Source organism: Talpa occidentalis, unplaced genomic scaffold (assembly GCF_014898055.3).
Source record: "Talpa occidentalis isolate TD23 unplaced genomic scaffold, MPIMG_talOcc4v2.1 talOcc4.7, whole genome shotgun sequence".
Lineage (NCBI taxonomy): Eukaryota > Metazoa > Chordata > Mammalia > Eulipotyphla > Talpidae > Talpa > Talpa occidentalis.
Window position 1 is genome coordinate 20,194,001 of NW_023605083.1, and position 27,081 is coordinate 20,221,081.

At 35.0% G+C, this 27,081-nt stretch overlaps 1 protein-coding gene across 14 annotated transcripts in view; it reads left to right on the forward strand.

Moving 5' to 3' along the window:
* PTPRD (protein tyrosine phosphatase receptor type D) overlaps window positions 1-27,081 on the forward strand; it is a 2,089,263-nt gene that overhangs the window by 1,884,327 nt on the left and 177,855 nt on the right. For all 14 annotated transcript variants that reach the window (XM_054689298.1, XM_054689299.1, XM_037494316.2 and 11 more), the window contains 4 exons: window positions 9,293-9,481; window positions 13,104-13,214; window positions 16,633-16,902; window positions 19,776-20,357. In XM_054689298.1, coding sequence (XP_054545273.1) covers window positions 9,293-9,481; window positions 13,104-13,214; window positions 16,633-16,902; window positions 19,776-20,357 — 1,152 coding nt within the window. The remainder of the gene's footprint in view (window positions 1-9,292; window positions 9,482-13,103; window positions 13,215-16,632; window positions 16,903-19,775; window positions 20,358-27,081) is intronic.

Here is a 27,081-nt window from a genome sequence, read left to right on the forward strand (position 1 = left end):
AAATACCATCATCCCAGGCCATTGGATTTAACTTATTAGAATTTACCATTGGGGAGGAGGGGAAATCTAAACCTGTATTCCATAGCAAATAGCATGGGAGTGGTACTGTGTTTTTCTCACATCTTATTATTGATGTGGTTAACTTTTCCATGTTCATCAAGATTGTATCCATAAGTCATCTCCATTGTCAAGTTCCTCTTTTCCCTGATATTTAATAAATTCATGAGAGCAGATAATTTGAGACTCTGTAATATGCCATTCCTCCTGAAAGTTTTCATTATGTTCATTTATATTAGTATAGACTCATGTATTTTTATTCAAGGTTTTATAATTTGTTAATATATATATATATTTAATTTTGATTTTCAGATTTTTCCCATATTTCAATGAGAGCTCTATCATACTGACTTCTTGTCTTTCAACATGTCCCTGTCATTTTTTTGAACACTTTGATATACAACAGATATTCAAAGTAGGCCTGGTCTTGTACCTTGCTTGCTAGTGCTGGGTGGAATCAGTTATTTTCCTAAGGGGCTGTGTTTGCTTTTACCAGAAAGTCATGTTTAGACACCCAGATTTGGGTGTGTAGCTGTAGTCATTGCTATCAGGCGTTGTTAGCCCTAACCTCTCAACTTACACAGGTACAGAGGATGTGCCTACCACATTTATATAGGGAATGTATGTATGTGTGTGCCTGCATGCACTTTTACATATATATTCATTCATTTATTAGTGTATATATTTTAAAACTATGAGGCCATATCAATAACTAATTTCAAGCCAATGTAACAGAGTTCATTCTACTTATCTTTTTTGTATAACATTTAATAGCTAAATTTTTTTGTTTTCTGTTACATTCACCATCATTCTGAAACAGCCAGGGGGAATGTTCTAGCTTTATTTGATTTGAGCTCATTAGAATTCCTAACTTTTACAAAGCCAGCAAATAATGGGGTCAGGAGCCAAATCCAATTCTCTTTCCATGTTTATTATTATTATCATCTGTTTTTGTTTCTCTCTTTCAAAAATAACAGGAATTAAATTATTGACCTTAATGTCAGTATGTTGTGCATATTAACTTTATTTTTCTTAAAAGACTCATAGTATGATTTAAATATAAATTTATGTAAAGTGGATAATTATTTTAGTATTCAAAATTGGGCAAAACTCTGGATGCTGTACAGGGTATCATGATACCTGCTCATTAGTAAAAACAGATTAATAGTAAGCACTGACATTTATGAAAGTGAATGGTTGTTGAATTTTGGTCTTAATGAGGTTTGCATTCCTAGGAAGGGAATAAATGAGAACCCTAATTCCTAAATATTTACTTAAATATCCAAGTATTAATTAGTATTGTTAAGTAGAAGAGGGTAGTATTTTCTTTCTCCTCATCCCAATAAATTTATCTAATTTTGGATCAAAACAAGTTTGTTTTATTCTGTTCCAAGTATGCTCTGCAACCTTCTCAACATGTGAAGAATATTTCAGAAAATGGAGCTTTGCTCTGGAATGCTCTGTGGGTAGCTGGTTAGTGTGCTGAATATTTAGTAGCTACTAATGAGTCCTCTATCAGTTTATCAATGTCTAATTTTCTATTCTTACATGGCATAGTTCTATGAGAAATCTTTGGAGACTTTTGTACCCAGTAACTGCTTTTAAGAGATACCTAAATCCACTCTGAAATAAAAGCTTCTCTGATTGATTTATAGCCATATTAAGACAAGCATACCATCTGTACAGAAAAATGTGCAAAGAGGATCTTGGACTAAAAATCCATCTTATCCTGTTCATAATTACTTTTTGGAGGCCAGGTCTTATATTTATTAAATATTCCATTTGGAGTATCATTTATTAACTGGTATTTTTCTCCTGCTTTGGATAATTTCTTTCTGACTTAGAGTAGCCTTTGACTTATAATTAGAAACCGCTTTATTTATATATTTTTTTCAATTTCATTCATATGTATATCATTTTGATAATGGCCCAGGAGTTCAACTTTGCTAGAAAATGTTGATTTAGCTTTTACTTCTTTTCTTGTTCTTTTTCTGTTTTCAGTTCCTTATTCAATTCACTTGCAGGGAGATTGATTTTGAATAATATGGTCATGATGTCAAAACAGTACAAATTATACCCTGCTGCCATCTGGAATGGTGAAAATAAAAGCTTTATTTATACTGTTTTCCTTAAGAAAAGAATAATAAGTGTTTTCCCCCCACTTCAGGGACTACATTATGTTAAGAAATGGTTCTTGTTTGTGGCATGATAGTGTGGTTTATTCTGAAAGATAATGACTTGAAAACTCATTTGCTTTTCAACAAAGTATCAGATATTCCAACCAGTAACCTCTAATCCTTCCAGCCTCTAAGATACTGATCTGTCTCCTTTCCTAGAGAAAGCTATTGGGGACAGCAGTCATCATTAGCCCTCTGTTACAGAGGAGACCCCCTGTGTGGTCTGAGTTCTTAGAGTTAATATGTTCAGACAACTTATGTTTACTTCTCTGGTCTTTTGATGTCCACTCAAAGCAGAAGTACTGCCATTTATAGTCCTTACTAGCTAATCAAATAGAACTTACAGAAGGGTTAGAGACATAGATAGGCACAATGTTGAATTTGAGGTCCCTTGGGAAATTACTTGATGGGTGTTAGTTACCCTTTTAACACTCCCATTTTTCATCAACATTTTATTGGCTAACAGATGTGGCAGAATTTTGTTTTTATCTGGAACGTATATTAAGCAAATGAGAAACCAGTTGATAAATATCAAAAGGTAGATTTTTTTTTTCACAATGCAGAGCTGTTTTCAAATTATTATTACATGGAAATTCAGTCTCCAGTCTTTTATGCATAAAAATAAAATTAAGTTCACCAAGTATTAAAATTATCTGTGTTGTGCAGATTCTATTATGGCTGATTCCAATTAAAAGTTCTATTGCTATTTATAACAAATGTTTATTTGAAGAACAATTGGCAGGAAGAAACATAATGAAGTACAAAATATACCAATCTAGAGTTAAAACATTTATTTTTATTCTTATTTTGTATCTTACCTGGAAAAGTAACTTACTTTTTTCCTGAGTTTTGTTTTGTGTCTATAGAAACTAGTACCATGTTAGCATCATCTTGCCTAGCTCAAGGAGCCAGAATAAGGTGAAAGAGTTTGGTGTTTTCAGTCACTCAAAACTACTTTTTGCTGTTCCCCATGTTTAGAACTACTGCTCAAGTTTGGTTTTGGGAACAAATCCTAGGACAGTATGGATTTGTTTGTGTTTTTGATTAATCAAAGAGCCTAAAGCTTGTTCAAAGGGAGAAATGAGGCCTTTTATGAGCTTTGAAGAGGTTGTTGGCACAGATATTACTCTTTAAAATAACTTGCATGTTTGGATAATTTTTGTTATTTTTGTGATTTATGTAGAATGTTTTCTCATTTACAGTGTATTACTGCTGCTCTTGTTCCAGCAAGTCTTAGGGTTGTATGTTTTTTTTTTTTTCTATAAAGATCTATTGTGGAAACGAGGTGGAGTAAGTACATGTATGCTAATATTTTACTAGATGCCAAGCAGCACCAAACAACATTTATTGCATTATCTCATTCAATTCTCCTTTCTATGAGATAGATACTATTCTTTCTTCCAAAGGATCTATTTTTCCTGAAGATACAATTAAATCACAACAATGTGGACATTCACTAGATTACTTCATGCCCAGTTCTGGCACAAAGGAGACCTTTAATAAATATCCATAGGATGAATGATGCCTTTTATTCAATATCCAGTAAATTTTATAAACTAACAGTTCAAAAGCTCTTTAACATGATGCAACTTTTATGACAATACAAACTTTTTTTTCTGTATTTATTGTGATTAGCCCTTATATTTATTTTCAATTAATTTATTTTCTTACCTCTTTGTTGATATTTGGACAGTATGTAGTTTCTCCCCTCAGGTGTAATTCCTATAGTTTTCCCACCACCTATACCACCCGTGATCCATCACTGCACTCCATTGTGCTCTTCCCTCCCCTGTTGGACCCCTCTCCCCATGTGTGTCTCAACTCTATGATCAGCTTGCACGTTTTATCTTTTTTTTTTTCCTGACCCATGTTTAGCTTCTCTATATTCTGCATATAGTGAAACCATCTGATATTTATCTTTTTCCTTCTGATTTGAAAATAAATTTTATTTGACCACTTTAAGGGCAACATATTTAAATGTTCCAAGAGAATTTTCCCCTTCAGTATAAAAATAACTCTTGAGTTTATATCAAATAGCTTTGTACTATTTAACAGATAAAGATATTTTCAGTATATTTAAAGGGAGTAACATTTTCATTTATGAAAACATTCTTTATATTATTCCTCTGACTTTTTACTTGTTTTCTTATGTTAATGAAAACTACCCCCATTCAATTCTTTCTTCCAAAAATAAAGGGATGTTGGGTAAGATTATATTGTGAATGCCCTAGAACATTAAGATATCCAGAGCCTGAGAAATCTTTGCTACAATTAGACTAAAAATTTTATCAAGTCATTGATACTTGTTTTTGTGAGCCTGTAACTCTATTTTTGTGATTCTTTGAGTCTAATACTACTTAAGATACTGTTAAAACTAGAAAGAGGTTATGTCTTGATAGACTTATATTCAAACTGGGGAGGCAAATATATATCCACAAAGCAATTAAAGAATAATTAACTATTTAAATGAGTATCATTAAACCCAGCAGGAATTCAAGATGCCACATGAGTGAGTGATGAAAGGGTTGTCTATTTCCTAAACATGTCTAATTACAGATGTTTATTGAACTCTGTGATGGTTTAAAAGGAAATAATATATAACTCCTGGTCCTTCCCGGTGGCACAGCAGTTGAGCGCCAGGTTGCGAAGCTGCCCACTGCCTCTGCAGCGCTGGTTCTATCCCAGGCTGCTCCCCGGACACTGGGGGAGGGTCCCGCATGGCGCGCAGACCTCTCCTGCCACCCGCTGCTCCCCTCAGCAGTGTATTTTGGTCCTTCTGCCTGCTCTGCTCCCCGCTCTGGTGAATTCTCTCACTCTCCCACGCTTCTGACTGTACCCAGTACTTGTATAAATCAATCAATCTTGTATAAAGAAATAAATAAATCTTTAAAAAAATAATAATAATATATAACTGCTACCTTCCATGGGCTTATTAGTTCAGACTTAACATATGCACTATAATAAGGGCTCTATTGATAACATCAGTTGGGGACTTTTAAAGAGGAATCACTAGGTGCTATTTAACAAGAGTGATTCAGGGGATGAGTTCTCCCAAAAAGAAAGTCTTATACATCTCTTCTTTGAGATTCTGATTTTGCTTTTTTGCACTACTATTGTCATGAAAATCTCTATATTACCAATATTCCCTAAATGATGAGATTTATTTACCAAAATCTTAATACTGCATTTGAGATAGCATACTGTTGATGTAATTGATGCGATTTTTCCTCATAAATATTTACTGTAGATTTGAAATATTGAGAAGGTAGCAACATGGCTAATAGTCCTTCTTTGAAAATGTCTTTAAATTATTTGGGATTAGAGTCAAAGGAACAGACTGGTTGAATTCACTTAGAAAGAGTGCTAGCAAAATTAGGTAAAAAGAAATGTATGTGGACACATTGGAAGGGGGCTCTGGCAAGAGCAGGTGATTTTGTTGCTTGGTTTCCCATCATATGGGAGAGGTTCAGTGTTTATGGAATTGGAGCGAAAGTAAAAGCAACATTAAAATTGTTTAATGTAGATAGGCAACAAAAGTACTTTAACTGAAGAAATTATGGAAAAGCTATTACTTGATCATTCACAGATATATCTAAAGCATCATTCCCTACAAAACAATGTTAGATTTTCTCATATATCCCTTTCAAGTCCTGATTAAGTCAGGAATTATTAACAATTCCATAGCAGTAGGAAGTTAACTCTGGAAATTGCTGACAGTCCTTTTTTTTTTTTTTTTCTTTCCTTAATGGAACTGAAAGTTTCGTATCAGCATATTTCATTAAGACACCAAACAGATTCAAAAAATGTGCTATATTTCCAGGTCTATTATAGCTGCCATTCCAAACAAAATATGTATGACTTCTACGATTCACTAAGCACAAGTATGTAGTAATCTGCCCTTTAATGGCCTCTCAAAATGACAGACCAAATGGCTTTGTGAAGGTCAAGTCTGATTTAAATTGTTGATGAATTAGTAGCTAATTCTGCATGATTGAATATTAATATGGAACAGTGATAAGTAAGGCACTTTAAAGCTTAATGAGCACATTAATGAATAGGACAAAATGTTTTTCTTTTCACCTCATGTAAAGGTTTAAAGTTACTAACATACCAATAATTTGTTCATTTTGATAGCTGCTTTTTTACCATAAAAGTTTATGTGGTTAAGGTGTAAAAGGTATTGATTATCACCCCCACCCCACAAGTTCCTGAGTTTCTGGTAACACATTTCATGAGCTGTCAAAATTGATGTTATCAAATGACCAAGGCAGTATTATATAAATCACTAATAAATATAAAAGGTAGGAAAAAAAGCAATTAACATCTTTTAAACTATGCCCACTGAGATAAGCATTCCAATTAGAAATTTCATTATTTCCACAGTTCGTTTTATGTTGAATACTGAGTTTTATTGCCAAATACCTGACAATCAAATTGGAAACAAGCCACAACTGTCAACGTGTAACAGCTCTGGCTATTCGAATCTGTTACATTGTGATGTTTCTCATGAAAATTTAATGAAGAAAGTGCATTCAGAGAGATTCTGTGCAAAGAGGGGGGAATGGATAGAATTTAATTACTCTTATTAAAAATAAGACAGGAGCTCTCTTTACATTCTGTGTCTGATTAGTATGCAAGAAAGATGATCTTTGTTGTACATTTGTGAATGTGAAAAGGAGGCTCTGGAGTATTCTTTATGAACCAAGAAGGAAAAGAAAGGTCATGCAAATGTATTAGACTGTTTTAGGTAGAGCACAAGTCATTTTTGTCAGCTCTCCCCATGGTGAGGACTTCATTTCTTACAAATGGTTATTCATTCTTGATTTCTTGGTAAGATCCTATAGAAAGTAGCTCACCAATATTAAACCTTCAACACTCATCTCTGCTCGGTACTTCATATTGGGTTGATTCTTCAGAGAGGTGAACTTGTGGAAGAAAAGTAATCACTAGCAGAGCAATGTTAAACACTATGGGGGAAATACAAAAATAGCTAAGGAATCCCAAGGTGATTTTTCATTAACATAACTTGGTTACTTTAAAAATGGAAAATAAAAAGAAAACTCATTTATAAGTGACTAAAGTGGTGGTGTTGACTTTGGAGTACTTGAGGTAATTTTTATTTTTATCTTTCAAGCAATTTGTGTCTATAGCTGCCAAGTAAGATAATATATCTGGTACAATATATAATAATATATCTGGTACAAAGGCTATTGATCTTTCTACTTTTCCCCCACCCCAAAATATTACAACTACACTATATGTACAAATAGATTGACAGAAGTTTTAAAGTCAAAAAGGATAGCCTCATGAAATTTAAGTGAAATAGATTATTAAGATTGGCATAACCTAATTTGCAAAATATTACTTGTATCACTAGCAAGGTTTAACTTCCCCTTGAAGCCCTGAAAAATCATCCTGAAATTCCATCCTTAAGAACTATTTTTTTTTTTTTGGTATGGGAACTATAACCAAGATGAAAATGCATACATTGTGCAAAAATGAAAAATGATGTAAAAAAATATAAAATTAAAAAATCGAAAAAAATAATAAATGAACCCACACATAACCAAAAAAAAAAAAAAACCAACTATTTCTGACAGTTGTCCATTGTGTACCCCAGCTTGACTGATGTTGGGGACACATTCCTATCAACAAATGGACTGATGCTTCCTGCAAAGAGCTATGTCTTTGAACATAATGAAACTGTAACTGATTGATGTTAACTATTTTTTATGACTTTTTTACTTAATGGGTGAACCAGAGGCTATACTTTTCACTTAAAATCACCTGAACTTGTTCAGGGAAACTTCCCTTTCTTGTCAGCTTTATTCTTTATTCTTTATTCTTTATTCTTTATTCTTTGGTATTTTGACATTCTTTTAAAATTCTCATTCAAAATTTCTCCAGTTCTTAATTCTTCCTTTGATCAACTCTGTACCAGAAGTGATTTTCTCTTATGCAAAGTTTGAAAGCTTTTTTTTGGTGATATTTTATTTTATTTTTTTTTAATTTTTTTACATCAGTATTCATTTTTAAACAATATTTGCTTCCCCCCACCCTTAGGTGTAGTCCCCATAGTTTCCTTCACCCAATGCACCTGTGCACCATCGCTTCTTTTTAATCGGTGGAATATGTTCATACTTCGGCTAGGGGATCATTGGAGTTTCCCTTACTATCTCATGATCCCGACCAGTTGGATTGCAAGAAATTTGGGTACAAATGAGACATGGAGGAACCCATTGTAGAATGGAATAAGCTGATGATAATGAGTCCAAGAAATGAATTTAGGCCCTCATTGCTGCATGGAGGGAAAGGTTAAGTATGTTTGGTAGGGCTTTGAAAAGCTTTACCAAGAGAGTATTTTAGGCTCAGAGGATTTAGCATGATTTGTCTGCTCAATGGTGAGAATATCAGTGTGGGCAGAAAACATTCCCTATAGAGGACGTCACCCATGAGAAGCTAAAGAAATGGGATCTAATTAAAATGGACCTTACAGCACAGTTTTGGGGATTATGCTTATTACCCCAGACTGTTGACCAGATATGGTGGTGAACACAAAGGTTTGATTGACAGCACAGTGGAGGCATCAAAGTGGAGCGTTTTCCCTAGAAATTGTACCTCACTTAGATTTCAACAAGAAACTGTTAAGAAGAAGGTCAGTGCCACATCTGATGATTTCTAATGTTTTGCTCTCTGGTATTTGTGCTTTTGAGTTATTTTGGAATAGGGGTTTAAGAATATCAGAGCTCACGAGAGTGTTGAATAAATTAATACAGGCCCAGCTGGATGTCAAGATATAATTACTTCTCCTTCTGTGCTCCCAGAGAACTCAATCCATCCCTTCCTCATGGTCTTTATCACCCATGTCTCAGCCGTTTGTTAGGCAGTTGGCCTCTTCCTTAAAGCGTCTGTATCTTAGTCAGTGGTGCAGTGTGACCAAGTGTGTGTCTGCTTGGCAGCAGATGCTAATGAAGGTAAGGAGCAAGATTAATGGATGACATCTTTTAGTCAAGGTCATCTGACTTGTTAACATGTTTGTTTTACTTTTTGTCTTCCAGAGGATCAAATTCCCAGGGGCTTCCCTACCATTGACATGGGCCCACAGTTGAAGGTGGTTGAGCGTACACGCACAGCCACCATGCTTTGTGCAGCCAGTGGGAATCCAGACCCAGAAATCACTTGGTTTAAAGATTTCTTACCTGTTGACACAAGCAACAACAATGGCCGTATTAAGCAGCTGCGATCAGGTAGGGTCTTGTTACTGTTTCCAATAACAACTAGATAATTTTTTTTTTTGCTTTCTCTCTCTATTATTATTATTTTAATTTTATTTATTTTTTACTTTTAGGTATTGATTTTTCTCCCTCTTCTCTTTCTCTGTTATTTAATGTGTTGTCCATGTCTGTGATGTCATAGCCTGTTTCAGAGTCTGTCTTTCTCCTTCTCTCTGTGTTTGCAGCTTCTGTTTAATCCACATTGCTCACTGCTGTGACTGTATTTTTGATAATTTTTTTAATTTACTGCTTTCCTGCAGTATTTGATGGATCCATCTTCTCTTTCTTTCTTCTTTCTCTGTTTTCTTTCAAAACAAATTTATTTCAACATTGGACTTCATTCAGAACCTGTGAGGAGTTCCAATGCCTCTCTCCATTAAAAACCAAAATGTTCCTATGAAACACTGAAATGAGTCAATTTTATTAAAGTGTGTTTTCTCTGTCTTTTCTACATTTGAACTCATCAAAATACCAAAGTTTAGTAAGTTTGGTCACATCTGCTTTCTTTTCACTAATACATAAAACACAGAAATGTTATGTCATGAGTAACCAGATACATTGATTAAAGTCTGTTACAAATATCAAAGAAAGAAGAGTACTTTCATTAGTAGTATGGCTGTGAGTGAGCATTTTCTAAACACGAGCCACCTGTAGTGTGTGCCCACACTAAAGAACTTTGACCCTTCAGTGACTGGATCTACAGAAGTCTGCTTTTGGCGTAGACTCCAGCTTTTACTGCTCTTTCTCTCTCTCTCTCTCTCTTCCTCTTTCTCCTCTTAACCTCCCACCTCTCCCTGCGTTGCCCCTTATCTCCCTCTCCCATCCCCACCCCAAGTTTATTCCTTTGCTCTCGTTAGATTAAAAATAGAGATAATTCTAAATTTCTGAAGTTTAAGTCTGTCCCTAGGTAATTTCACAGGGACATATGCTAATAAGCTGTTTGCTTTGACATTGATAGTAATATTGATATAGAATTCTAAGTTTTTTAGCTGCCTGTCTTCCCAGAATTCTCAGCTTTTGACCTGTCCTGTGATGTTAAAGCGTCTTGTTAACTGCCTCTTTTGCTTGTTGTCAGCAGAATTGTATAGATTAGCATTCTGTTATTGTAAATAAAGAATTAATGATTCACATGTAACATAGATGATTTAGTATATAAAGCTTTAACTCTGAAAAATTTGTACCAAATTATAAGGAATATAATAATATTTTTATGCTGTCTTTCTTCTCTCCGTATTTAAATCTCCAGAATCCATTGGTAAGTGCTTAGTTCTGAAGCGCACTTCACCCCCCCACTAATTTCCATATTCAGAATATTATTATTATTATTATTATTATTATTAATAAAATGCATGGCATGCATTTTACTAACTGTCAGTGTAGTAGACACCAGATCTCTGTAGTGGCGCGCACATCATGCACACATCCACAGAATTGTTATCGTAAGAACACTGTGTAGAAAAGTAAACTAGTCCACAAGTTCTATTTCACAAATGTAGCATAGTGACTAGCCTAAGATATACAGTCAACAGTGTTTGTTTCTAGTTACTCTTTAGTATCTCTTATAATAGTATATATATATGCATATCTATATATATACTTAAATAGATTAGCCAGTATTTTTCCTAAACTATGTCTTTAAAAATATTGTTTTTTTTTTTTTTTAAGACTGTGAGGCATATACGATACATTTCTAACCCTATATGACCCCAGACCTAAGAACTCAGTTGCTTTCTCTGAGAAAGGCAATGCTGCCTATTGTGGTCTTTACCCTCTGCGGTATAATGCAACTTGCTTTTATGATCTATTAATACTATCTAATATATTCCTGTTTTACCAGTAGAGTAATTCAAGTTTCTTTTAAGACCTTATTTAATTCTGTAAATCTAATTTAATTCTTCTCCCCAGCCCTAGCCTCCTTCTTCTCGTACTAATGCTTCTTCTTTCTAATCTTATTTGCATTCATATTATCCACCCAGGTGGTACACCAATAAGAGGTAAGAGTGCTGAACTAACGTTCACAGAATGATCTTACTCATTCTTTCTGTCCTCTCATCACTCTCATCTTTGTCCTGTTTTCAAACCATTCCAATAATGTCCATCAACTTGAGTTTTTCCCTTTGTACCGTTTGGTTATGATCAGTGACTCACATATTGTGAATTTTCCTTTCCTTTTACTTTTCTCTTTGTTTTGTTCATTTCTTTCTTTTTGAAAATGATACTTTAAGTTGTGATATGCTTCAAAGAAAGCATATCCAGGTCTCTAGACCACAGACCAGTCACAGCGTACCATCTGTCCCTCTTTTTTTCCTTTCTTTTTCTTCCTTTTTCCTTTTTTTATTTTTTTCTTCTTTTTCCTTTTTTTTTTGTCCAACTGGAGAAAAAAAAAAGATCATTTTTTTCTTCCTTAGCTGTTCTTGTTCTGGACCAAAGCCAAGATGGTCTGGAGAACAGTGGCAGACATGCAGAGGACAGCCCGGACCATCACTTTTTGTCTTTATCTTTCAAAAGGTTTTTGCTTTTGGTCTTCAATTCTTTTTTCTCTTAATGTCTTAAAAGTCAAAGAAATGACTCCCCTTTCCACCTGAATCCACTCGCCTACAACCTGACAGCAATGCTTTTTCCCCCTCCCCACTTCTTTTTTTCTTGGATTACTCGCCTCTGGAATTTTTGGATCTTCTGTTCTTCAGGCTCTGGAAACCAAAGGTGCTCAGTGTTCTTGGTGGTGTGTGCTATTGCTGCTTTTTCAGACTTTGACTCAAATGTTCATTACTTTTATAATTCTTGTTTTGTATTTTTCTTGGGGTTTTATGACACCACACTGCTAATCCCACTGGTGGATTTTGATGGGTGTCTTAGGGGATCCGACTCAAGGTCCTCAAGCAGTGGTTGGTTGGCTCTTCCTTGCTGGCGTAGGCCGTGCTTTTTAACTTTTTTAAAACCTTCTAATTCAATTGCTCTTTGTTTTTCAGCAAATGTAATAAATGATTGTAAGTCGTGGCAAACTGTCTTTCTTTTCTTAAAAATCTGCATGTCTTAAGGGAGTTTTGGTTCTTTCAGTAATATTTTCATAACATATAATGACTAATTTTCACTTTTTTGCTTTGTGCAGCCTTTTTGTACTCGCTGCGTATTTTTGGCTCTCTTCAGAGGAAGACTTTCTTGAAAACCCGGCCTGGTTTTTTTTGAGCATACCTATCTTTTGCGCCACTTTTGATACCAAAATGAAACAAAACAAAACAAAAATCAAAACAATTAATCTTTTGTTTTATTTAAAAGCCATACTTCCTTGAAGCAGTCTCACCCATCTTCATTTTATTAGTCTAGGAAATAAGAGTGTTCATTATGACTAGAAGTCTTGCTTGGGAAAAGAGCTATTGTTTTCTTATGCTAGCCTTGATGATGTAAAAATAAAAATAATCTCTATATGTTTTTCTCATCGCATCATTTCTGTCTGTGCACCTTAGCAAGAGATTGAATCGTCGTTGAGCGGACCTTCGCTTTGCGGGGCTTTTCATATTGTTAAGAGGTTTAGCTTTCTGAACTGAGAAAACTCTCTCTGACCATCTCTTTGGCAATATATTTTATATCCATACAGGCGCCCTTCAGATCGAACAGAGTGAAGAATCTGACCAAGGAAAATATGAGTGTGTTGCCACCAACAGCGCGGGCACTCGCTATTCTGCCCCTGCCAATTTATATGTCAGAGGTAGGAACGACATAACCCTGGCATTGCTTCTTCATTCAGGCTCAGAGGGAGTAAGATACCCACAGGAGGATCTGTGTTTTTATGTTAGGAGTTAATGTGCTGATTTGCTAACATAGTTACTGTAGCTGAAGCATTTTAGACAATAGAGAATTAACAATTTTACGTATATTGTTAAAGAAAATTGACAACTTTTGAGTAAATTCTATCCTGAAGCTTGAAGTTTGTAAGTATATTTGCATTTTCACATCTTGAGTTCTACTTTTACTGCATTGATTGATCTGTGCTTTACATATGTTTGAGGTTTTCTTCTTTTCCTCCTTTTTTTCTGTTGCTTTTTCTCTTGTTTCCTTATTAAACCTTAAAATAATTGCTTGGTGTGCTACTAATCAGTTCTCTGTGCAACTCCAAGCATAAAGGTGTTTATGTCTTCAAGACTTCTACTGTGGAGCTGTCAGGATAAAGCTGCTTAAGTCAAAAAAAAAAAAAAAAGTACATGCGAATAGCACAATTATATGTTCTTCCTTTTTCATAATTTACTTATGAATACATAGTATTATATGCATGCATGTGTTGATGCATATACACACACATGTATTTTTAAAAATGATTGACTTTCTGAAGAGTTTAGTCTCTTGGTTGCCCTAGAGCCCTCTTTGTAGTTTGTAAAATGGTAGTAGTTATCTTTGGTACGTGAATGAATTATGAAGTACATTCATATTTTCTCATAAAGTAACAGGAATGATTACATTTTTAGCTTAAGAGTGGCTGATCCTGTCATTTCAACTTGAAAGAAGTAGTTCTTCCATGGAGTTCTCAAAGTCATACCTTTATATAGGTTTTGGGGGTTTTTTTTGTTTTTGTTTTTGTTTTGTCCACTGGAAATGCTGTTTTTCCTGTCATAACCACAAAAGGATTGGGAAGGGGTGGGAATAGATGAAAATCTGAAGACTTTTAAGTTACCATAAGATGGGTTCCCTTAGGAAAATACCTAGCTTGATTTTGAAATTTTTGTTAGAGATAATTGTGTTTCCATGGGGAGGCTTTTTTCTCTCCTGTTTTTTTTCCAGAGTCTGGGGTAGGAGAATATGAAGAAAAGCATTTCTTCTCCAAATTCTTTGAAAGTCCTTGGTCCTTTTCCTAAGAGGGTGACCTCCTTTATTGCATGAGGCATGTGAATCTTCTTCAATGGGAAAATTTCAAAATGATGCTAGCTATTGTTTCTAATACCGTGTTAGTCCAGGAGGTATTGCTAACTTTTACAGCTGAGGTAGGAAGGATTGACTAGAACAAATAAAGATGTTCAAGTAGCAGTTGAAAGCCTTGATATGGCCTTTTTACTCTCTCTGTGTTTCCCTTGTTTTTCTCCTTTCCTCATTTCATTGTGTTCTGCATCAAACCCCCTACATCCCTCAGAGCTGCGAGAAGGTTGGTGTGTTTTTTACTTTTTACCCACCTTACAAAACTATTAATTAAACCAATAACAAAGAATACAAATGAAATGAATGTAGCTGCATTGTGGTCTTCTTTTAGTTAATGGTATGTTTTAGCAGAGAATGTCCTGGCCATGGCTTCCAGTGCTTGCTGGTGGTATCTAACTGTGATGCATGATGGGAGAGAATGTACTTGGGTGCATGGTAACTGGTAACACTTAACTCTCTCTGGTCCAGTGAACTTGGTCAGTGTTCCTGCTTTCCTTCCTGCTCCACTTTTTCTGTCTTCCACCCTACCTTTAATTTCTGTCTTACAAACATGCCTGCCGCCCCTAGAGTGACATTTTGTAGTTGTTCCCCTAATCTCAAGCATGAAGCCTAAACTTTCCTCCATTTTTCTTGATATGTTCTTTGACACCTCAGAGTCCTATGCTGGCTCCTGTTTGCTGTGAGCAATCCGTGAATTGGCTGCAGGAGGCATGCTTAACTCTCTTAACTTCTCCTCTGCCTGTCATTCACCCATGAGGCCATTGCAGCAAGCCCTCTCGAATTAACAGAGGTTTATCTCAGCCCTAAGTGCAGCCAAAAAGTTTGCAGAGAGAATGATTTAATTGTCATCTTCTTGGGGTTCTAAGGTTTGATTTTATAATTTTTACAATTGTTTTATTATCTGTATTTTAAATATGCCTCTATGCCTCTTGATCTAAAATACTCATGGTGTAATGTTTTGCCAATAAAAGCCCAAGATGAAACCTATTTGTCTCGTACCCTCTTCTTGTGCCATATCCAACACACATGTACTTAAACACACGTAAACATGCAGATTCTCTAAAGCAGGAACACTGAACTATAATTGCTTGGTAATTTTTCCTGTGTCATTTCGCTTTAATATGACCTCTTTTCTTAATGTCATGTCCTGCTGTGTGTGTATTAAATCCAGTGTCCCTCAATTTGAATGTAGACATACAGAGCCTCTTATTTGTTGTCATTGTTGATACTGTTTTACCTTATGAACTAAATGGAATCCTGATTATGAAATAACTCCCTTTCTGAATTTACAAACCTTTGACAACCTGAGCCTAATGGAATATCTTCCTATGTCAACCCCATCATTTCCTAAAACCCTGTCTCAATCACTGTCCCTCTCCCCTCTGTGCTTATTTTAATTGCCCTGTTATTTCTTCTGTGGTCATTGTTGTCTTGGATTCCAGCCATTCTCCCATTGTCCTAAGCACGAGCCTTGAGACTTCATCTTGTGCATGCCTTGCATGACCCAGTCCAGTATCTCTACTGGCATTGGCTTTGTTTCTTCTTCTGTGACTGTAAATCAATATGTGTGTGTGTATGTGTGTGTGTATATATATGTGTATATATATATATATATATATATATATATATATATATATCTGTGTTTGTTTTAGTGTTAGTGTGAGGTCCTGAGGTTGCATCTATCTGAATCTAAAAGCAAATAATTTGCACTTTCAGTGGACTCTAGGTGATGTTTCCAGGGCTGGGATGTGACAGTGTGGTCCCACACATACATTCACATCAACTGGAAATGCAACCGAAGTTGGTTTTAAAACTCAACTTAAACTTGCTGGTGATCTTCCAGTCTCCTTTTCAGCATATACATGCATGCATAGAATCATTTTTATATGCATGCATGTATATGTTTTTGTGTTTATCTTATGCATGATGTTTGTGTATTGTTAGTTTGTAGATAGTTTTTTTGTGGGGCCCTCGTAGGTCTGAAACAACTTTTGTATGAATGTGTCTAAGATATCAATGACTAAACTAAATCAAGTTTTCTGTGTATACACACACCATACTTGTATGGTCTGTATTATCCACAGTTTTTCTTTATGTTTTGTTTTTGGACAATCTACAATGTTTCAATTGTTTAATTGTGTCCGTGCATGTCATGTGTTTAACAAGCCTCTTTTTCTTGACTTGTGTATTTTATCATTTCTCTTTGTGTTTTGTTCCAGTTCGTCGTGTACCACCAAGATTCTCTATCCCACCCACTAATCATGAAATCATGCCAGGTGGAAGTGTTAATATCACCTGTGTGGCCGTGGGGTCACCAATGCCTTATGTAAAGTGGATGTTGGGGGCAGAAGATCTGACACCTGAAGATGACATGCCAATAGGAAGAAATGTCCTAGAACTCAATGATGTAAGACAGTCAGCAAATTACACCTGTGTAGCTATGTCAACACTGGGTGTCATTGAAGCAATAGCACAGATCACTGTCAAAGGTATGTTCAGTGGTTCATGTTTTTGTGGATATGGGTATACTTAAATCACCTGACTGACACGTCTACAAAGTCTACCCTCAAAATCTAAAATGAAGCATTTCACCATTCATTATTTCGTAGGTGGATTTTCTAAAGTATTGACAGCTTAAGTGGCAGTCATCAAAATATTTAATAAGTGGCAGGACCCAGGCACTAACCAGGTAGAGTAAGAAATGCAAGGTTAGTCAATAAATTATGATCGAGCTGATGTGTATAGGTTTCATATTAATTCAGAACCTGTTAAGAGTCTCATGATAGAAAAAAACACAAGTAAGTGTTAATAAATGGTAAAAATCCCTGAAAACAAAGGAAAAAGAAGGGAAAGCAGGAGCTAAAATCAATATCTTCTAATAATAGATGCTTTAAATATGATCAACCTTACCATAAAAAATCAAAACCCAGGTTTCCCTGGTGACTCGGAGTTAAAGACTCAGTGCTGTCAGGCTATCGCCAGCCTCTGCAGTGCAGGTTCCCCAGATGGCCAGGGAGATTCCCACAAGGCTTAGCAGACCTCTCTTGTCATGCCCCCTGCTCCCCTCAGCAGTGCTTTTAGTCTGTTTGCCTGTTCTGCTCCCCACTCTGTCTCTGGTGAATCCTCTCACCCACCCGTACCTCTGGTCTGTTCCCCAGCTTATGTATAAATAAAAAAAACTTAAAAAAAAAAAACCTTTACAATAAATGTGACAGAGCAAAGCTAATGTCCGCTTAATATCAAAAAACACACTTAATTATTTACATTATTTTTTACTTTCCTTAAAACTTCATAAACACATGTAGAGAAAATTTGTGTCCCCCAAATCTTTAAGAAATGTCAGGCCAGAATATTTAAGCAAATTTCTTTTAATTATTATTTTCAGTAAATTTCCTTGGCCAGTAGCATTCTGTAGTTCTTAGGGTTATATGCAAATGTTGAATCACCCTTTTCATAATAGCCATTTTATCTTTAAATATTTCACCTTAAAATATTTGAAAGTTTACTGAAGTTCTTTAAGAATTCAAAAGCAGTAATGACATTATCTTGTTCAACTGCCTGTCTTTGTTTTCTTCTCCTCACTTCCTACTGTTCTCTATCTCAAAAAATAAGTAAATAAGACATGAAGATGAATTTGGAAATTGTGACCAATGCAATGAGAGTGTGAGAATGGATAGGGACTCATTCACTCAGTGAGTCGTTTAAGAATATATGTATTAAAAAAAACCCTTATAGGTTATAGGAAAAATGGGTGTTGAGTGGGCTAATGATAAGAGTGTTACCCTATGAGTTTTCTTTAAAAGTCAGCCAGTGGAATCCTTTACCTTTCAGAATCATTGTGCAGGGTGAAACTGTTAAATATGTGGTCACCAATGAAGAATATTTGTAGCACTTGAATTGAGTCCTGCTAAAAGGAAATAATTGAATTTCTAAAAGAAGGGTATAATTGCAAATATTTGTCACGTACCTATAATCTCAGATATTAATGATGCTAAGCATTGAATACTTACTATGATAAAATATATATTTTTTATTTTTTTTAGATTTATTTATTTATGCATACAAGAGCAGGGGTACAGGCCAGAGATGCAGGGGTGGTGGTGAAAGTATTCACTAGAGACAAAGCGGAGAGCAGAACAGTCAGACAGACTGAAATACACTGCTGAGGGGATCAGTGGGCAAGATAGAAGAGGTCTGCGTTGCCATGTGTGTTTCTCTCTGGCCAGCTGGGAATCGAACTTGTGCTGCAGAGGTTCCGGATTGTTTCATAATGTGGTGCTTAACCCTTTGCGCCCTATGATAAAATATATTTTTTTTAAAGATTTATTTATTTATTTATACAAGCAGTGGGTACAGTCAGAGGCGCAGGAGGGTGAGAGAATTCATCAGAGCCAGAGCAGAGAGTAGAACAGGTAGAGTGACGAAGTACGCTGCTGAGGGGAGCAGCGGGCGGCAAGAGAGGTCTGTTGCACCATGTGGGACCCTCGCCTGGTAGTCGGGGATCGAACCGGTGCTGCAGAGGCTGTGGGCAGCTTCGCAAGCCAGCGCTCAACCGCTGAGCCACCAGGGAGGCCCCTGATAAAATATTTTTGAAGTAATTTTTGACTATGCCTTTTTGTAGTTACTTCAGTATTTCTTGGATATTAACTACAAAAACTGAATTTGAAGTCAATTCAAAGTTAGTATTTTTTTCTTACCTTAAAATTCTTGGTTTGATATTTATGAGGATTTTTTTTAGTAATGTTACCTATGTCTTACAACTGAAAAAATAGATAGTACTCTCTCATAGCAATTTAATTCCATTTCAATATATTCCAAATTTTGTTCTTTTCAACATGTATTGGAATTTAGTTATGCCATTTATTTCTAGCAGTGAGGGATTTTTTGATCAAACTTTTGGTTATAATAATAGTAATAATCACAACTAATATGTTTTTGCAGGTGCCATATTCTTTATAAAAGCATGACTGCATTTGGCCTTTAATCTTCATGGCAAATTCTTGAAGTATATTTACCTAACTATATGCCTTAATGAATATAGTTTTTTTTTTAATATGAGGAAATTAAAGCAAATAAAGATTAATCAATGTGGCCAGGTTCACATATCTAATAAGTCCTAGATTTTGAAATAGGTCTCAAAATAGAACACTGTAGTGCCCTTCTAGTAAAATGGTATTTGCTATTTATTGTGCCTTCTTGCACTTACTGATCAGTTAGAAAACTATCCTTGGCTAAAATTCCATCTGATTAAACCTCCAGAAAGTACACAGATCTTTTATTCCAATAATAAGGTTTATAGTTTATTGTAACATCTTAGAAATTATGAGTGATCAATGACTGTTTCTCTCCCTCTCCTACAAAGCCTTACCCAAACCTCCAGGAACTCCAGTTGTGACTGAGAGCACAGCTACAAGCATCACATTAACATGGGACTCTGGGAACCCTGAGCCTGTCTCTTACTACATCATTCAGCATAAACCTAAAAATTCTGAGGAAGCTTACAAAGAAATTGATGGGGTGGCAACCACTCGCTACAGTGTGGCCGGACTAAGTCCCTACTCAGATTATGAGTTTAGGGTTGTCGCCGTCAATAACATTGGGCGAGGGCCTCCCAGTGAGCCTGTGCTAACTCAGACTTCAGAGCAGGCACCATCCAGTGCCCCGCGGGACGTCCAGGCACGCATGTTGAGTTCCACCACCATTTTGGTCCAGTGGAAAGAACCTGAAGAGCCAAATGGACAGATTCAAGGATACAGAGTTTATTATACGATGGACCCCACACAGCATGTTAATAACTGGATGAAACACAATGTAGCTGACAGCCAAATCACTACTATTGGCAACTTAGTACCCCAGAAAACATATTCTGTCAAAGTCCTGGCTTTTACCTCAATTGGAGATGGCCCTCTTTCAAGTGACATACAAGTCATCACGCAGACAGGAGGTAAGTCTGGTTCTGGATGGCAAGTAGAGGAGAGGGAAGGGGTTGTCCTTAGAGATGGTAACAGCAAAAATAAAGAAGCAAAGAACAACATAGTGTAAATCATGATTTTTGAGATTTAGAATGTCAATGAGAGGTTAAGATAAGACCTCTGAAAACGCATAGACATGAAAAGGAATAGACATGAAAGACTGACAAAAGGACTGAAGTAGAGAATTTAAGCAAAGGCATGCATTTAACATCCTTTGTTTTGTTTGGATCCAAGTAGCTTGAAGACTTTTCTGCATGAAATGAATGAATGCATCTTCAACATAGTATTTTGAGGCTAGAAGAACTGTGCATCTTTATACCTTGTGACCCTGGTAGAATAATATCTAAAAATATTTGTGAAATATAGAATGGTTCAAGATAAAAATAAGATCATTTGTTGGGGACAAGGGTGTTTTCATGTATTTAAATACCTGATATCTCTCAGGAAGCTTCTTGCTTAAAAATATTCTCCTAATGACTTTTAGAGCTTTTTTTTTTTATTTTTAACTACTTACGGTCTCAGGGGATAAAGAAAAGCCATTACCATTATTTAAGATCAAACTCTGTGACTGACTCACCCATTTGAGGGGTATCAGAGCAGATGTCAAGCTTTTTGTTGAGGAAAAACTTGGCTCTGTCAGTGTGTTTATTTTCATAAAAAAATATCGCAACTCTCTGAACTTTAATTCTAGGTGATCAGTTTTAGTTTGGGTTAAGAATATAACATAGCAGCTTTTTCTCATGCTTATTCATGAACTTCAACAGCTTTTATTTTGACTCTGTATTGTGTTGGTGACTTGTGAACTTCCATTAACCAAGGGAGTACTGGCAGTTTGCCATTAGTTTGTTCAGAGACTCTACATAAGAACCAAACACTGGGCCTCCCCGGTGGTGCAGCGGTTGAGCGCTGGGTTGCGAAGCTGCCCGCAGCCTCTGCAGTGCCGGTTCGATCCCCGGCTGCTCCCCGGCCACCAGAGGAGGGTCCCACATGGCGCGCAGCCCTCTCCTGCCGCCCGCTGCTCCCCTCAGCAGTGTACTTCGGTCCTTCTGCCTGCTCTGCTCCCCGCTCTGGCTCTGGTGAATTCTCTCACCCTCCCGTACTTCTGACTGTATCCAGTACTTGTATAAAATAAATAAAGAAATCTTAAAAAAAAAAAAAAAAAAAGAACCAACCACTGCATACAGTATCTGTAATATATAGGAAAACTCATTACTTATTTTAGGGATGAATTAATGAATTTTCTCAAGTGTCAGAGCTAGATAAATTTATGTCTGTCCACTGACCTGTTTTTATGTCATGGGCTTTATGAATCATATGACTGCACATGTGTAAGCAATTTTCCCTGGCTACTTGAAATTTCAGAACATATTTACAGACAGCCTGGTTTTATTTTATTTATCATATTTTGATTTCCTGTATTAACAGATTATAAAGTAATGTAAATCATAAAGTAATCAAGGTAATATTGTGGAGTCAATATAATCCTGGACAGTGAACTTAAAAAAATCTAGATTAATGGGTCAACTATGTATTAGAATAGTTGTTCCCAATCCATTTCACTTTTTTTTTTTCACATTTAAGGTATTTCCATGAGGCTTCCATAATAATTTTGCTTTTAATATCCATTTATTGGGAAAATATATAATGACATGATGACTCAGGACTCTCAGGATCAATAGGCTAAGAAAACCTTCCAAAATAGGACAATGATTTGATCAGTTCTCTGGCTTAATTAACCAAGGCCATTTGATGTTAATGGACATCTGCCAACTACAATGATGTCAGTTCTGATATAATTAATGCTGAATGACTCCTTTTTCTTGTTGCTGATTAGCTAATTCTTAGGATCACTTCTTAGCAAAAGTGTAAATTCATTACGAAATATTCTTTTAGAAAGGTGATGTAAAATTAAAAACTATGATTGTTATTACTGTGATTTTATATCTTCCAAAGCTATAAAACCTTACTGATTAATAATATATAGGAATTTCTCAACTGTATCTTAATTTCATATGCACAGATATGTAAATTTTTATGTCTTCTAAATCTGAAAGTTGTTCATTGCATCTTATTCTCTAGATTTCACAAATAGTCATAGAACTATCTTTATTTAAAATAAGGTTCCTAGGAGGTAATATTTAGAAAGTGAGTTTAAGAGGGAAGTTACCACTTTTAATTTTATCTTAAATCCCTGTTAAATAAATTGCTGTAGAGAATTGATGTGCATTTGTTTATATTGGATAATATAAAAACCCAAAACATCTATTTTATAGTCACTCTTTCTCCTTTAATGCAAAGATCAATACAGTTGAAAACTTTAGGAAATATCTAAATAATTTTAAATATGAAAAGATCTTGCTTTGGAAGATTATTTTTGAGAAACATGCATGAATCTTCCAAAATTTAATTTCTGGCATTATTATTACTTGCATCTAGTTTAATTTGAAGCTGTTGAGATGTGTGGCCACTAGCAAGGGAGATGTTTATCTTGAGATAGAAAAATATATCAATTATTAGAAAATAAATGCAGGTGGTTTTTACTTCTTGTATAATTAATCACAATAAAAACATAGGGTAACTATATTTTCCAAAAGATGCACAAATAAAACTATAAGAAATGTAATTAGTTACATCAAAACCAAATGTACCAAAATGTTGTGATGTTCATGCTAATTGAAGACATTTTAAATCTACTCAATTCTTTTTTCCTGAGCGTATTTAGGAAATATATGTGAACTTTAGTTCTTCTATGTACTAACAGAGTCTTAGGAAATGTCTACTGATTTATATGTTTGTACTTAAAAGTATAGGTTTTTGGAAGGAAAATAATTATATATGTTTACAAAATAACTATTAATGGAAATAAGTATCCACTTTACTCACTTTGAAGAAGCCAGCTTTACAACTTATGGACATTGCAAAATTGTTATGATGTAAAACTGAAACATTGTACTTTAGATATCCAGAACTTTATAAATCATTTCATTAGCATGTGTCAAAGGCCTATTTAAGTAAAGTAGAAAAATAATGATTTCCAGTAGCCAAAATTGTGAAATCATTTTAAATACTTTCTCTAAATAGTTTTCACAGTTAGTAAAGAATCTCTGGATATAAATACAGGTGTAATAAAATTTAACTTTTTCCTATTGATTTTTAATGACAGTTGAGAGTAAGATTTGTGCAGGTTCTTATGTACTGGGTGAGAATTTATTTTGCCAGTGATACACTTGTGGCACTTAGAAGTCAGACCCCTTGTTTGGGATTTTGTATTGCTTTGTTTTACTACCACTGCAGTTCTGGCTGTTGTTTTTATTGTTGTTATTATCTTTTATCAATATGCTCTATATACACATATTTAAATATATGTGCCTTATTGAAGTACTAGATAATTTAGCAATAATGGGTTTTCTAGTCTCTTTAGTAGTATTTCATAGTTATAATGTAGCATTTATTCAAGTAAGATGCACCAGGCTTATTTCTCTTGAGGTAATCCCTAAATTTTACTCAAATGTTCATTTTTCTATTATTAGCATTTTAGATAACATTATAGATTTTTTTCTTCTTATACTCCAATCTTTGTTTTGAATTGCCTTCAGATATTTGTATAGAGTATCATAGTGATTGTACTCACAATCTTTACTTTTGTCAGTGGGATTATAATCTTATTTTAGGGAATTAGTAGCTTATATTTGTATTTCCTTGTAGATGTTAAATAAGTAATCAAGAAACAGTCTGTAGTGTTGACACCACATTACAGTATATAAGAATTTCTTAAGTATAATTTTCAAGAAAAATTTGTATTTCCACTTTCATTTTCTCTTTCCACATCTGAATTCTAAATTTGGCTTATCATCACATCTCTCATTTTAATGTAGAATGATTGCATTTAAGTTTCTGCATAGATTGTTTTAATTTGCCCGAATTCCCTCATATCTCACGTTTTCCCACAAAATTATGGTCAGTGAATTGCTTTGTGAAAAGATATAACATAGAAAAGTTCATAAATAATATTTTTAGTATCTTTAGGTGACTCCTCAAGTAACAAGAAAATGTGAGTAGTGACACACCCTTGAGACTTCTGTGAGCATAGAGACTATAGGATAAAATGATCTCTTAAAGCATTGGGCCATATGCTGGATTAGGCTACAGACACATTTTGTCTCATACACTTTAAAATTAATTCAATTCTTTAAAAAAATTACATTATGTAATTTATTAACAACCTCTTGAAAAATCAGAAGCTTTCATAACTGGAGCCCACATTCCACATGGCAGGTATCTCCTAGTGCTGAATTTCACTCACTCCTCCAGGTAGGTCCCAACCCCCCCTCCATGGCTTCCTCATCTATTTAGCTTATTTGTCTCATACCTCTAGGCATTGATGTTTCTTCCCTGATTTTAGAACTGATATATTAAGTTACCTCTGTACTTATCTATACCTATTTTCCAAACCACTTCACCAGAAGGAGGTCTAGAAGCTGAGGAGGAGACCCCTTTATATATTAATTGAACAGACTTACCAGCAAGCCATCTGGTCACTGTGTACTTACTTTGCCCAGGAATAAAAAGGAGAGTGCACACACTACCATGTACCTACTTAATTCATTATTTAGGAGGAGAGGTTTCTTAACGGAACCAAACAGAATTATAGGATTAGACAAAGCTTGTGTCGCTGAACAAGAATGAAACATTAAAACCTACTGGGAATTTGTTCGAGGCAAATTAAAAGTGCACACACACACACACAAAAACAGTTTAAGAAAAAGTTAATTAGATTTCTGAGATGTTTTGAATCAATGTCAATTTATTATTAGTGTTAGGCAGGGAGAAAAGAAAAAAATATAGAGCAAGCAATTATTATGCTGAGAGTGACCATTTCATACTGTCCATGCTTTTAATTCTTGACAACACTGTAGTCAAGTTTGGTTTAAGTCAGATATTATCACAAGACTGTCTTCTTTCTCAGATTTGTGGAAGTTGGGGCAAAAATAAAAGGGAATAAAACTAGAGAAATGGAAGTTATTGCCCATATGTATGTATATATGTGTTTCTAGGTTAAGAAATCATTTTTTATCTGAATATTAGAATGTAGTCATCATTTCCCATCTATCTGATCCTTCTTGGCTTCCATTGTTGTCCCTGCCAGTGTTTTTGTATTTCCATTTTAGAAGTATGCATTTTCCATTTGCTTTACTAGTTCCCTGTTTGTTATTTATCTCCCTCTGTTCCTCTTTTTTGCTTTTGATCTTTTATCTTCTTTTGTCTCCTTCTCTCCGTCTGAATGATTGTGTTAGGTCACCCATCGGGAAGGTACTTTAGGAAAAAATAGATATGCTTTCAAAAAGTACATTCCCAGAGGCATCAAATTAATGAGTATCTGGCCTTTGATACCAAAAAATAGAGGGAGAAAAGATGATGAAGGCAATTAGAAATATGAAGCACTGATTATTGGTAGCCTTAAGCATCAGTCCAAACATGGAGTGTGCCCTTGTACAGAGAGGGAGAGGGAAAGACAGACAGACAGACACACACAAACACATGGACTCACAGGTCAACAGACCAGAGAGTGAATAAAATAACAGGATGTTGGGATGCTAGAAACCATTCTTGTAGATCTCTTTAGACTTTCATCTTTTTAAACAAAATACTTAATTTTCAGTCTTCTGCAGAGTGACTACAAAAGGAAAAGAAAGAAATGCATTTTATATCTTCAAAGACTTCTTATGAAAGTGATGTTTCAAATATTTAAAAATTGATGTTGAACAGTACCTACCTATGATACTATTTTATAGATCTCTTTTAATGTTTATGCTCATTTGCCAAAAACAATTTAGATTGTTTCTCCTCTCGTGTGAGTTTTTATTGTTTTTGTTCTTAATTAAGTTTAAATGTAATTCTCATGTGAGATTGTGGGAATATGTATGCATGTTCAGCTTTGAGACATGCCATGATATTGGGGGTGATGATCAAACCTTTTAAAATCCAGCAAGGCATGGTTAAAAAACCTGAGCAGACATTTACCAAGGACCATGTAAGGTTACTTACATTATCGATGCCCTGAAGTATACCAGTCTTGTGTATTTTGGATAGAAGACCTTATGAGACAAGGAGGAGTTAACTAGAAGGTTGGGGTCCATCTTGAACTGGACATCTTAAACTGGATAGATGTCCCATTCTTCATTACATTCAATTTGTATCTCTTCCAAATAGTCTACTACATGACTAATTTGAAATTTATAGATGACCTTCATTAAGTTGCTACATTTCTGATAAGTGTATTCTATAAATATTTTAATTTATGTATTAATTTGACTATTCCATAGGAACAATATTTATATTAAGTCTATTAAGTCATTTGAAGTCATTTAATGATTAGAAGTGTTAATGGAGTGAAGGTAGGATTTTCTAAGCCTAGTTGGAAATAATTTTGAAAGTCCTAGACAGTAAGTTCCCACTCAGTTGTAAAATCACATAATAAATGCACTATGAGATTATGTCCCCATTGAGTTGTAAAATAACAATAGTTTTATGTCTTTATACCTTGTTATGATGTAGGCACCCATAATTTAGGTGATATTTATTTCAAGTACATTATACAAATCATCTCATTTGATACTTATAGTAGTATTATGAAATATATAATTTTATTCTGAAAATCTCATCCAGAGACTGAGACAGTGTATATTTGAAAACTCT